Source organism: Rhagoletis pomonella, unplaced genomic scaffold (genome assembly GCF_013731165.1).
Source record: "Rhagoletis pomonella isolate Grant_MI unplaced genomic scaffold, Rhpom_1.0 Rhpom_scaffold_00005, whole genome shotgun sequence".
NCBI classification, from domain to species: Eukaryota; Metazoa; Arthropoda; class Insecta; order Diptera; family Tephritidae; genus Rhagoletis; species Rhagoletis pomonella.
The window spans coordinates 1,009,957-1,024,672 of record NW_023458559.1 but is presented as its reverse complement, the minus strand read 5'-3'; the positions used below and the strand labels follow the sequence as shown (position 1 = coordinate 1,024,672).

The window sequence follows — 14,716 nt, the reverse complement described above, 5'->3', positions numbered from 1 at the left end:
TTTGCGATATGGATCACGATCCATCAATACTGCATGCTACTCCGTCAATAAATATCGTGATACTTGAATCACGTCAATAAATACTGGGCGTGTAACAGGGCCCTTAGGCATTTCTAGCACTAGGGATGGCAGGATAAATAAAATAATCGATTAATTAATCATATGATTAATCACCCTGCAAGAATCCTGACCTATGATTATCGGTTAAATTAGTGGGAAAACTGACTATAACTTTTCGTCAGTTTAGAGGTTAGTTTTGTATGGGCTTGGGGAAAAAAGTGACCCTTTCTTGCACACACATGAGCGCATTTGCCTTACAGTATGTTCACGCGCTCACACATGTCATCTAGTTGGTGATGTACAAGTGAGTTTGACGGTGAAACTATTAGGAAAATATCGCGATAATTAGTGATTGTTCCAACCACTATTCTAACCCTTAAATGATTGATAAATTAGTGAATAGATGGCCGCGAAATGTCCAAAAATACATGAAACCAAATTAACAAAATACAATTCCATTTAGTTTATGTGTTTGCTTTATTTGTAAAAATGTATTGTCGAATATTAACTTAATTTCACAAGCTTTTTCAGAGCTACTGAGCTCAGACAATTCCCTAAGATCACCCAAATTTTTTCTTCTCTATCCACAAAAAAATTAATTGCAATTATTGAGAAATAATCGATTAATCGAGTTTTTAAAGGCACTTTTTTACAGTGAGTACTCACACAAACACTTTTCCATAAAAGATTTCTAATTCTCTTTTTAATTTGCTTTAAATAAAATAAAACGAGTGTTTTTGAGGGGATAATTACACAGGTTTGCAAAAAAAAAGTTTGTGCATATTGAACCAAGCTTCTGTATCCCTCTGTTATTCGACGCGCTGAATGCGAATCCGAGGTCTGTAAGCCCCATCACCTCAGGTTCGAGGTTGATGGTCAAGTAGGGAAAAAATAAAGCTGAAAATTCATGTACATGGGGTTTTAGACTCGCTGAACCCGAATCCGAGGTCCGTTAACCTCCATAAGATCATGTTTGAGGTTATTTGACTGTCAAATAGGGCAAACAATTTATTCAATAAAAAAAAATGGTTTTTGTAGTCGCTGAATCCGAATATGGGGGTCCCTTATTGTTCAAGGTCATCTAGAGGTCATGCCATTTTATTAAATTTTCTGGTTTATTCAATGAGTTTTTCCCTACTTGACCTTCAAATGGCCTCGAACCTGACGTTATGGAGGCAAACAGATCCCGGATTCGCATTTAGGACGTCGAATAATATGGGATATAGAGGTTTGGTTCAATATGCAGAAACTTGTTTTGTTTTTTAAACCGGTGTTATTTATTATTAAACCAAGTTTGCAAAAACAAAAGTTTTGATAAGCGTTTCGTTGTTAAGCGGCTGAGTTTTTTGGTGGCTGTACCACCAGCTTTTAAAAAAAGGTGATCTGCAAGCACCATCCTTCTTTTCACGAAAAACTTGTGCGCTTAACCGAAAAAAGCACTTAAGCGAATTCTCTTTACTACTTCAGTGAGGAAGGTATCCGAATCCCTATGAAACCAAATAATGGAGGAGCACACTGGAAATGCTACGAAAAACTTTCGTAGTCTCGTGTTTTGTACAACTTACGAAACTTTCGTTCATATACACATTTTGCACAACCAAACAAAATTTTACGAACCATTCGTAAATATAACGCAACGAGTTTCGTAAGGCATTTTTTCAGTACAATTTGTGAAAACTTTAGTTTATTTTAAATTAGCGAATAAATCTCTGTACCAATAATTTTGTATATTGTACGAAGGCACTCGTAATATTAACGTGTGGTTTTTTTTATTAAATACTTTCATACATAGTTCTAATCCAGAAGGGGCATTTCGCGTCCACAGGTCAAGGAAAAAAGAGTGATGCTTTAGAATTCCTTAATTTTTTGGGTAATTGTACCTGTTTCAAATATGAAATTGTGTAATTTTTTTTTTGGCTTTCTATGGTCGTTACATTTCGGGTTGCGGGCTTTCAAAGAATAGTAAAAATTAAAATTCGGTTTTTTTCTAAAGTATTTTTCCGTATTGATAAAATATTCAACAAATTTTCAACCTCGCGATTTGGTGACAAAATTTCTCGCTTTTTAAAATGCGAAATCAATTTTCCTTAAACAATTTTTTTTATACCACACCGGAAGTGAAAATTTAAAAACAAAATTTTAGAAACTTCGACCAATTTTTTTAATATTTTGGTATAATTCTCTTAAAGTTTTATGGCCTTATTCATAAAAAATAATGTAGCTTTATAAATTGAAACATGTATGAAAACGTCAGTTTATAAAGCTCTTTAAACCTACTTTATTTTTTATGAATAAGGTCATTAGAATGCAATCTGCATTAGTGTGGGAGGTATGTAAATTTGTTCACCACATATACCTCCCACTAAGTAGGATGCTACGTGCAGTTTAAAAATTGGATTGGCACCGACCGCTTCACAATCTCGACTCAAATTCTTTTCAGTGAAGATTTTGTAGACAGGTTGTGTGATGCCCTGGACAGTCTGAAACCACTGCTTATATTGCAGAAGAACGTCGCTTTATTTTAAAAATCTTAGGAATAATTTAGACGAAGGAGAAGTCATCGTGCAGTGTGATTTTGCAGAAAATTATAGTTTTGTTGTCCAGGATGCCGCCCAGGCTTTAAATTTTTTTATTATTTTTTTCAATACGGAAAAATACTTTAGAACAACCGAATTTTAATTTTTACTATTCTTTGGAAGCCCATAACTCGAAAAGTAACCATCATATAAAGAGAAAATAAAATATGCACACAATTTCATATTTCACACAGTACAATTACCCAAAATATGAAGGAATTGTAAAGCATCCCCCTTTTTTCCTGTCCCCTTGATGCGAAATGCCCCAGAAACTGTTTTTTGAATTCGCACAATATACGAATATTTTCGTGCAATATACTAAATTGCCGGCAGTTTAATATTTCATCATATTTTTATGTACCGCGTGTCATTGCGAAATTACCTGCTGGCTGCTATGAGGCGTATAATATAAATTAAAAAGTTTTATAAAAGAATTTCCCGAAAAAAAATCACAATAAAAATTTAAATGTTAATTTGTTATTTGATCTTAATAATCATTGGTGGAGCTATCGCTTAATCGTTAACATTGCTACCTGTGATTGCTAGCTGGCAAAGTGAGTGAATTTTAAGTTTTGTTTTGTTGCATTTTATTTTTATTGTTGCATATAGAGCGTTGATGCATGATCTCAATGCAATGGATTATCAGAAAAAGACAAACACTGGTGCTCGTGCGCTTTACAGCATTCAAGACACCGACAATAAATAATACAAAACAAATATTTGATGTTTGACCGCAATACAAATTGCCCGATGGTTTTCGTTTGGTAAGACTAACAACCCTATTCGCGTGAAATGACAAAACTCGCCGCTATAACTATTGCCATGTTTATAATCAATTGTCCCGTTTAGGTATGGAGAGGGTAATTTTAAAGCTCCAACGGTGACAATTGCTACTATTTTTGTGATGACCTATTGAGTACGTGACAACGCTGAAACATATGTTAATATTTTCAATTTTATTAATTTTGTAGAAAGAAGTTGCAAAATTTTACTAAATGAAATTTGTGAAACGATTTGTTTTGCCTAAATAAGAGCGTTAAAAAGTTATTATTTGCGTATGCATATTATAATAGTATCCCTAGCCGAATATAATTCATGGAGGAAATAAATATTATGTACCTCCGAGACAACAGTTTTTTTGACAGTTTTTACACGTTTGCAGTTGGGGTGGTCTTTACAAAACTGCAGCTGCCATTGTGTGGTGCGTTCATATTTTCCACGCATGTTAATCGACGAATTCATAATAAAATGAAATCAATTTTCCTATTATAAAGTTACTCACTTTTCCGGCGTTTCGTAATCCATTGCTGCGGTGTATTTTATTTAAAATAAATCCCGTCCGTTGCAGTGGCGGTCAAAAAGAATAATTATAGTGTAAACAAAGAACAGCTGAAACAGAACAGATAAACTTTCGTCGCAATTGGCAAATAAAACGAGCTTTTCGCTTGTCATTACTGACTGTGCATACCTATGACATCAGTTGATGATACGATAATGACAATTCAACTGTGACAACACGCGAATAGGGCTGTAAAGCTCATTCTTATTTATCTCTTTCGTTAAAATAACTTCTTTTTTTTAGCTTGACCCTGATTTCGTCTTCTTATTCGGAACTAGAAATGAGGTCCTTGATAACCTCATTGCTTTTGGCTATTTACTTTTGGATAATAGTGTTTGCCATGCGGAATGGTAGCGCGCACTACTAACCACTACACCACAGCGGCCTCCAATCGGAATACATTTGTAAAATAATGAATATTTATTTAATTTTAAACGGTATGAATTGTACTCCACTGTAAAAGATAATCAACAGCGTTTTTATTTGGTAACACAAATTCACCACAAAACCATGGGGGGATAAATAGCGCATTTATCTGCCTATACGCGTATTTTTCAATTAAAATTTAGCTGCCCTATACAAGTTTTTGGATATTTTAAACAAGTTTGAAAATATTTCATTATTTTATTTATAGATGGAAAGTATACGCATACTCACAGACTATAAAAACCATAGCTGAAATGATAACAAAACACTTTCATTATACTTTTATCATTAATGTTAAGCGTTTTTGCAAAACAATTTGTTAAACAAACCGCTACAAATTTACGATAAAAATAGAATAAAAGTGTTGTGTTTTAACTAATACAATGGTTTTTACAGTGTTGCGAATGAATGCAACAAACGCAAGGTTTACGAAAATAATTTCGTTAAATATACGAATTATTATTATAAAAATTTGGTAAAAAAAAACAAAGACATAATACGAAATTCTTTAGTAAACAGTACGAACGCACTCGTAAAGTATACCAAAGGTCTGATGTCTCATATTTTCGTAGTATGTACGAAAACGGTTTTGTACAATTAACGAAAACTTTCGTGGGTCAAAAGGACGAAACATTTCGTAAGATATACGCAAGTTTTCGTTATATTTACGCAGATGTTATTTTCAGTGCACTTACCATGTAGAAATTACTACATTATTTATCACTCTTTTCACTTTATTAGTAACTTTTTTTAACTTTTTTTAATTCTAATTTTAACTAATTTGTTGGTAAATTCTTTGCAGTTTCACCAGCAAAGTTACATATAAAAAAACACCTAACACCTATATATTTATAAATATACGATCTTTGCAATGTTCACGTGTATTTTGTGTACAGTAAATGTATTGTAATTGTATGTATAAATGTGGCCCTGGGCCCCACAACAATTTATATATATATTATGCATTTTTTTTAATTGGAATTGTATGAGCTGCTAGACACATGTACAAATATATACTTATGGTTGAATTATTAATATATATATGTATATACGTACGCTTATTTGAATTGTAGTTTGTATACGTATATACCCATGTACATATGCACATACATATATTGAATTATTACGTTGCGCATAAAGCACAAACAATTGTTATGAGGATAACTGTCTGCGGATGGACAAAATGCATGGTGTAATGAACTGAAGGTGGCGCATTCCCGAAACCGCTACTTTGGTTTTGCCGACTTTGACGTTTATGGCAATACGTAAACAATCTTTTTGTTTATAAACAAGTGCAAACGTATTGCAAACGTATTGTGTATTTTCAAGTGAAAAATCGAAGTAATTCGTGCGTTCTGAAGTAAAAATCATTTTATTTGTAATAAAAACTTTATAAAAATGTCGTGTCGTGTGTTCAATTGCAGCAGCCGTAGGGGTAAAGGCCCCAAATGCAGTTTTTTTTTGTTTCCCCGCGACGACGCCTTGGCCAGAAAGTGGGTAGAGTTCTGCCGGCAGGAGAAGCCATACAATTTAGACACCAGCGTGAAAAAGGAAATAATTTTGGAGTTATTGTCAATTACAAGCACGGACTTGACAATAACTCACAAGATTTCTGCAAGTAACTTGACCGTGGCTGGAGCTCACCGCCAAAAGGTCAAGACGGCAGCGAAACTATTTTCGCATACTGTGGCGCAGGCCGTAACAAGGGCAGCAAGTCTGGGTCATTTGCAGAACCAAATCTGGACCGAATGCTTCCAGTTATTCAAAACAGTATGTGTTATTATATTATATTATGAAATTGATATATTATATATTTTACTATATTACATATCGTTATCTTAATTCACAAAGGCTCTAACCAACAGTTTTTCGTACTAAAATATAGCTTAAATAAAAATTTTAAAGTGTAGGTACCAAAAGCAACGGAGTTACATGCCCCTTTTTCAAAAGCTCTACCTATTTTCGATACTATTTTTATAACGTTTATTGCTCATGCTATAAAATATATATTTTTTTTTGTTTAGGGCCTTTGTGAATTAAGGTTACGATATATTTAAACCGCAATATTAAAACTCATGTTCAAATTATACACCTTAGACAAATGACTGCTTTGACGTTCTAAACGTCAGGGTGCCTCACGCCGACTCCAGGAAGCGGTGTCTCGCTTACGGTTTAGCGATCGAGGAGCAAAACAAGATCCTAGACGAGATGACCGACCTAGTCAAAAATATGAGGGTACTTGGCAAATTTAGTCTGCTGCCATTCCAAAAAGGTAAACTAATACATATGGTTATCTCAAGAATAACCTTAAATGTTTGTTATTTTTTCTTACTATATCCCTAGGAATCATTCAAAGTAATACGGCGTTGAAGTTGTTATTCGAGGGCATTAAAGCTCGCTTTAATGTCAAGTATGTCTTGACGTATCGGCTAAACCAAGACGTACTCGAAAATTTCTTCGGCATTATTCGGTCAAAAGGCGGGTTACATGATCACCCTGACCAACAGGAATTCAAGTACCGTCTGCGACTATACCTGCTAGGACACAACAAGGGCGTATTATCCGATTCTGCTAATGTAGAAGAGGATTTGGAGCTAGACGGACTCGAGCATTTAGCGGGATATATTTGCCACAAGCTGCAGGATGACATTCCCAGCACGTCGTTCAGGAGCACTGACGACCATTCATTCTCCTGGGCGGATCACCTTAATGAGGGTGGGTTATCCCTACCAAGCTCCTCTATGATGGTCCATATGCGAAGTCTTGAGTCAGTCTTTAAGGCATTGAACGAAGACGGCTTGCTCATTACAAATGATTTTGTAAAAACTCACATTGAGCATGCTGCAACAATTCAATGCGACATTAAAGTAAAAAAATTATTTTTCAGGGCAAGAATGTTCTTCAAAATACGAAAATTAAATAAAGAACTCGTTGAAAATGCCCACAAAAGAAAAAAAAAAGCCAAAAAGCTCTGACCTAGATCGATCCATATGGTACCATTATAGAACCGTAAGTATTGCATAAAACACCAAACATGTGGTAAGTTTTGAACTAAAGCGTTTTTAAATTTGTAGAAATTAACCGTTCTTTACTTGCAGCATGAATCAATGTCCGCATTTCACACGCACTGATCTCAGTATTTCAGACGCCTAAAATTAAAATACTTGCATGCTACGTAAGTCCCTAGTTTTAAAAAATCATCAAGCGTCTTTTATGCAAATATAAACTTATTTATTTGCAGGCAAGTAATATGATTTATCCAAAGGCCCTTTTCATACATATATACCAATCAACAAGAGGCCCTTTTCAGGGCCGCAATTAAGTTGACAAAGAGATTAAAATTTTATATCCTATATATATTTATGTTCTTAACGTATATATGTATGTATGTATCTTTTTAATAATTATCATTTAAATTGTATATTTTTTTACTTAGATTTAATAGCAATTACTTGGTTTTACACATCATTTTGCTTCGTTATAGTTAAACTTAACTAAGTGGACAAATGAAAATATAATATACTGCAAATATATGTATATAATATACTGTAAAATAAAGACTATAGTAGTAAAAATTTCAAATCGAATAAATGTTTATTAAAACTATACCTCATCGCACTAGCTTCCAAAAACAGAGAATAAAAATAACTATGACGTACTGAGCTCTGGTTGTTGATGCAAGACTATTTTCTGAGACTGACGCGACACACACCAATACACCAGGTTGGTTTGCACTAGTTGGTGTCGGCTGGTTTACAGAAAAACTATCAAACTCCAGGTTGATTTCTAAAATAGAAATGTAGGTCTCAATTCAGAACTTAGCAAATATTAATTTGGATGGCCGCCTAAAAGTCTAAGACTTTTTTGAATCTACCAAATCCTTACCTAAAATATCAGGTATTGGAGCCGAGCCAATGCCAGATGAATTATCATCCCCGAATGCTCCAAGCAAATCGAAACTAGCGTCACTCGTTGGCATAACAGTGGCTTGTGGATCTTGCACCGGCAGCTGGGGTTGGGGCTGGCTTAAATTGAGCATGTCTATTGGTGGTGATGGTTGAGGTTGGATTCGAGGTACATCCTCTTGCTTTATTTCGGTAGCATCTGGTAAAATAGGCTTTATCTACCGAAGCAGCTGACCTAACAGGCGTAGGTTTGTTGATGGAACTAGGTTTTGTCACTGTAGGAAGGAAAATAAATAAATTAATGAAATGGGCGGAAATACTATAGGGACTTGCCGAAATTATCCACCATTTCCTCGAATTCTAATTGCGAACTAAATATATGTTGTGCGTTTCTTATGGGCTTTGCTGGTAACCAAGGAGGATTCCTACTCGGCGGAAATTCGTTATCCGTGAATCTCAACGACAGCGAAACCGAAAAGTCATGAGGAACCTGATCGGCATCCGGTAAATCATCGAGATCATTCGAGGAAAATGTTATCAATGTTTCTTGTTCCGGTATGAAGCCCGTGTTTATTTGGAATTGACAAATCTTTAAACTCTGAGGACGTACCATGCCTTTAAGTGCATTCCGCGCATGATAAAGCACCACGTCATTTATGGAAATTAAGCTGCATCACCACCGGCATTCTTGCCGCGACTTATTTTTTCCAAACCCTGTAAGCAAAGTTTATATTAATACGACACAAATTTGTTATTACTGCCACGCACTCACCAAATTAAATGATTCCACAAGCACAGTGCATGATTTACAAGGCGGCAACTTAGTTGATTCCACAGCTTCACAGTTCTCAAACAGCAACACCAGCCCACATACAATTGAAAGGACCACTTTTAAACACGGAAAGTTAAGTTGAAAACGTTGAAATACCACAATTTACAAATTAAAATCGGAGGTAAGCAAGCATCGACCACTTTCTGCAGGAAAACATGCGCTGCGACAAGATATTATAACTTTTCCGGCACCTGCAATACAAACACAAAATTCTTTCTATTCTTTTGAACACATTTCAAGAGTGGTTGTATAATTTTTGTTAACGTTGTGCTTAATTTGCTATAGGATGGCTTGAAAAATTGGTGAATTGTGAAGAAAACTCGTTTTCTCATTGCAAATTCACAACTGTCAACTCATTGTTCTTCGCCAAATTCTTTGTTTACCCGTTGCCGCAAATGTCATTCTGCGGGAATGCGCAATCTTGTATTCTTTCGTTCTTGGACAAAATGGTATAAAAAGAGCAGTGCTAAAAAGCATTGTTCATTAGCTAGGCATACGTGGTACGCGTCGCAACGGGGGTCGCACGGGTAGTGGAAGAGGGATCAAACCTCCGAGACTATTACTATATATTCGAAGTGGGCTTTAACCACTGAGACTGGTGCTAGCTGTAAGGTTTAAACCTACTCTAGTTATATACTTCAGAGATTGGATATAGCGAGAGTATAGCAAATAATGGGGCTATAAACCAGAAGCGAGTGTGTTATAATTTCTTGAGGAGATAGGGTGTTTACTCCTTACAGGACCCTGGACAACCGAGAGCTACGCCCAGCACTCAGGAAATACCGTTACAAATGGCGCCCAAGCAGGGACTCTAAAGGAAACAAACATAAAGGAGGGTGCCGTTAAGAAATAAAAGTGAAGTGAAAAAAAGAGAACACAAGTGATAGAGACACAGAGTTCAGTGACCACCTGAAAGACTCAAACTCAAGAAGCAATAAAGGAACATGTGAGAGAGACACAAAGTGCAGTGACCACCCGAAGAACTACTAGTAGGCGGTCCAGTGAAAAAACAGTGTGAAAAAAAATGGTGAAGAGAAAGTTGGTACATTACCTCAACCGAGAGGAGCAGTCCACACAGTCCGGAACAGTCGATAAGCTGCGAATACGCTTCTCTGCATTTATACAAGAAGAGAGTAACAACGAAGATTACCAAACGCGGTTCGAAGAGCTAGAAGCGAAACACTCGAAGCCTGCGCTGACTGTTACCGCAGCAACACCAAGCGGAAGCCAGGGAGCCAGTGTCATGCAGTCACCAATGCCCATTGACGCGTTTGGGACACCACAACCATACGCAACGTATCCTACGATATCACTGGCAACCATCATGGACCGAGTCCGTAAGTGGGGTTTCAAATACGACGGAGCCGCTCAGCTTCATAGAGCGTGTAGAAGAATTGGCGAAAGTATACGAGGTGAATCGCGACTTATTACCGCGAACAATGCGAGAACTACTTAAAGAGAATGCGTTGACATGGTTCCGCAGTTATAAGCGAAATTGGCAGCAGTGGGAGGAATTCAAAAGGGACTTCCTAAGGTTCTTCGTAAACTCTCGCTACCACGAAACCCCAGACGATGAGATCCGTCGTCGCGTCCAACAACAGAACGAGAAATTCAAAGACTATGTGCTGGCCCTCCAGAGTCTGATGCGACTCGCGAACTACAACTCAGAGCAGAAGCTGACGCGTATCTACACAAACTGTAGAAGCAAGTTCCAATGGTATGTTAAACGATCCGAGTACAGCACTCTAGAAGAGCTAGTGAGTTTGGCGGAAGACATGGAAAATATCCCCCCGGTGAGAGAGCCACAGAGAGCCGCAGCGCGAACCCCTCCGCGGGTCACGGAGAGATATCAGCATATGCGCGAACTGCCTAGGAGTGATGAGACGGCTAGAGCAGAGAGAACACAGCGCCGACCTGAACCACACAGCGGTGTAGCAACACTTCAGTCGGAATAGTAGTAGTAGTAGGAACAGTAATTTTATTTATTTTCTTCAGATACTGAATTATAAAAGTTTTGAGAAATTCAAACAAACTGTAAAATTTAAATTTAAATAAATTTAAATTAAATTTGAGCTGATGCTCATATAAACTATTAGTTTCGATATTCATATCAGCACTAAATAATAATAATAATAAATAAATTTAAACAAATAAAAGATCATAGACAATAACAACTTAGAACTGCACTTAGAACTGGACAATATTATATATATACATTTATATACATGTTTTTTTTTGAAGCAAACTCATTTACAATCAGCTCTCTATATTTAAGGCAATTTCTTATATAAATATGCAGTGAACGATAGTTACCATTATTAAGAATATTTAAAACTCTTGGCAGGTCCAAGACTTTCTCACCAAAACAATCGAAACGAATATATTTGTATATAGGACATTCCCCAATGAAATGATAGGTGTCTTCAACAGCTCTCAAATTGCAAATAGAGCAGGTGTTAGTAGAAATATTTTTAAAAGATCTTGCATTAAAATTAAGTAAGCCACCTCTTGCGCGAAAAATAAGACTTGTAGCATACGCAGTATGGTCATCATTAAAGTAGGTAGGGCCTGTATGCCTGTATGCGTTTGGGACTTTTGTGCTCTTTCAGTGAAGTTCGCAAACTCTGTTTGGACCAGCTTTTCTAATATTAAAGGAATGTTCTTTTTAAGCGGCGAAGGGGAGAAATCCGGTTCCATATTAACACTTTCATAAATATTGTACCACTTTTTAGTCCAGTATGAACCTTGTCGCACTGTCTCCTCGACCACGATGCGGGACATTCTGTTAGACGGCAGACTAAAAAAGCGCCCAATAAAGAACATAGGGGCACGTAAGGTGAGGAAAAATTGAGGGCATAACCCGGTTTCCAGGTGCAGCATATAGTTTGGGGTATTAGAGGGAAGAAATATTAACTTTTTTAAAAAGAAACGCGGGAGTTTCTCTACGGGTTCAAACTTATCAATACCCCAGATTTGTGCACCGTAAAGCATAATGGACCTAGCCGCAGCATCGAAAATATTCATCTTCTTCGAGATAGAGATACGAGGGTTGTTTATATATTTGATCCATGTGACGTTTACCGCAGTTTTGGCCTCAACTAGTTTTGCGTCTAAGTGCTTCACAAAAGTAAGTTTGTAGCTTAAAAGTTAACCCAAATACTTATACTCATTGACAATATCAATAACCTGATTTCCAAAATTCCAACGACATCCGAAAGGAACTCTACTGCATTCCCTAAACACTAAAATTTAAGATTTGGCGAGGTTAGCCTTCAGCCTCTACTGCATACTGTAAACGTGAATCTCGTCTATAATTTTTTGTAAATCTAATGCAGAATCTGCTAAAAGCACAATATCGTCGGCGTACATCAGAACTTTTACTATTGTGTCACCAACTTTCACTCCGCAGGGGAGGCTGTCACTTAAATCATTAAGACATAATGAGAAAAGGGTTGGACCCAACAAACAACCTTGACGTACACCTTGATTACCAAAAAAGTATAACCTCTACAATATGGCTGGAGAGACCGAGACAGGCTAGCTTGTAGAAAAGCATACCGCGAGGAATTGTGTCGAAAGCACATGAAAAGTCGACGAGGAAAGCATAAGTTTTCTTTTTCGCATTAAAATTCAAGTGTATAATACTAGTTAGACTAAAAAGATTGTTCATTGTTGAATAATTTTTGCGGAAGCCAGCTTGAAATTCGGTTATTATATTATTACAGTCAAGCCACGCATTTAGACGGCTCAGCAGAAGACCAGCAACAATTTTATATATTGTGTTGAGCAAAGAGAGACCCCTGTAGATGGACGGAACGTCTGGATCACCTTTTTTAAAAAGAGAACCAATAATAGCGTTACGAAAACTTTGAGGAATTTGCTTTTTAAGAAATATTGTATTGTACATTGCAAGAAGCTCAGTTAGAAAACACTCTGGGGCGTACTTATAGAATTCATAGCTAATACCATCTTGACCAGGAGCCTTATTTTCTCTAAGCCCGTTAAGAACAAGCTTCAGCTCGCGGAGTTCAAAAGGAGAATCTAGAAACGGGTCCACAACTGAGGGCAAAGTCCAGTGCACGCAAGGTGTGCCAGCTGTGCAAGATAGCAAAGTTTCAAAATGGCTGTAAAGATCCTGCAAGGAAAGGATACACTTCACTCTCTGGGAACGACATTTCAAACAGTTTGCAATTCGCCACCAGTCACTGGAGTTCCTAACAGTGTTTAATAGGTCAATTTCCTTACATCTATGTTCGAATTTTTTCTTACAGCAAAGCTTGAAATAGCTTGCGCGAGAGGATACATACAATACACAAGCTGCCTAAGAACTAGTACATCTAAATGTTTTACCATGTTTTTACGTGTCATCAAGCATTGGCTGTCGAACCAATTGTTTTTTGGCGTGAAATACGGTTTGCCAAGGCTTTCCGGAGCAGCAGATTTTACTTTATTTGTTAAAGTGGATACCAAAACATCAATTTTGTCCAAAGTCACAGCTCGGCATAGAGCTAATGACTCCATTATATCTATGAGCTAACTTAGACTTCCACAGTATCTTTGCAGGACAAACCCCTAAAGAATCCGTGTCTTCCTTCTCCGGCACCGAGAACTGCATCAAAAGCGGCATATGGTCAGAGAATTCTTTTTTACCAATAGAAAAGCTAATAATAAGCGGAAGGAGGACAAAGGAACATATAGCGTAGTCGATAACCGAGCATCCTACAGCTCCACAAAACGTGAACTCACCACACCTATCCAGATATCCTTTCGTTCAAGATAACTCCCCCCACATTCTCCACTAAGCTCAGAATTTTTCTACCATTAGTATTTAATACTGACCGCCTTATTCTAGAACCCGAATTTTCGTAATTCGTAATTCGTAGCTACGCTACGAAAAACGAAAAATCCACATGCTGCAGCCCTTTCGGAAACATGTGCAGCATTGCCAGCTATTAGTTGTTTTTCGAAGATAGCTGGATGAAGGAAAACAAAGTGGAAAGGAATTAAAAAACACTCATTATGTGCTTGTTTATTGTAAAATTGGTTAATTCTTGATCTATTATTTTTATTGGCCAAATAATAGACATAAGAACGATTATGAGAAATGTAAACATAACAAAACTGTCAAAGCTAAACTTCAAATGGGGGTGATTGCCAGATGAATGTACGTAACCAATAGTTATTCAAAACACGAAAAATTATATCAATATAGACACGAATTGACATGGCCACTATGAAAACGCCCATACTGGCATACGATAAAAGAATCGGTGGTCACATACCACGAGGCTAGAAAGATATATTTCCTTTTTTTTGCGAATTGGACACGGAGCGAACCACACTCATTAGCCCTCGCAAGAACGAAATTACAACCAAGTAGGTAAAGTGTTTTAAAAGCTTGTATTAAAAGCTGACGACATACGGGGAGTTTATACTCACCCCTCAGTGGAAAGTGCAAAGTGAAATCGACTGCATCCAAGCAAATATAAGGAAAAAAGGCTGACTGTAAAAATCCTTTTTTTTGTATCGAGTTAATAGAGGCAAAAGGTGCCGTCACATTCCTTCCGGCAAATCCCCA

At 36.9% G+C, this 14,716-nt stretch overlaps 1 protein-coding gene across 1 annotated transcript; it reads right to left on the bottom strand.

The window, feature by feature from the left end:
* Positions 1-8,210: 8,210 nt before the first annotated feature.
* On the bottom strand, positions 8,211-8,937 carry LOC118738645. The gene is made up of 2 exons (XM_036469553.1): positions 8,640-8,937; positions 8,211-8,581 (listed from the first exon to the last, which is right to left on the bottom strand). The coding sequence occupies exons 1-2, from the start codon at positions 8,917-8,919 to the stop codon at positions 8,367-8,369; spliced, it is 495 nt and encodes a 164-aa protein (XP_036325446.1). The 5' UTR covers positions 8,920-8,937; the 3' UTR covers positions 8,211-8,366.
* Positions 8,938-14,716: the final 5,779 nt, after the last annotated feature.

Excerpts from the sequence above, each read along its gene's own strand:
- LOC118738645 (XM_036469553.1), bottom strand. The coding sequence starts at position 8,919 with ATGGTACGTCCTCAGAGTTTAAAGATTTGTCAATTCCAAATAAACACG. Across the intron at positions 8,582-8,639 it reads GGAAATGGTGGATAATTTCG|TGACAAAACCTAGTTCCATC; the intron begins GCAAGTCCCTAT and ends TCCTTCCTACAG.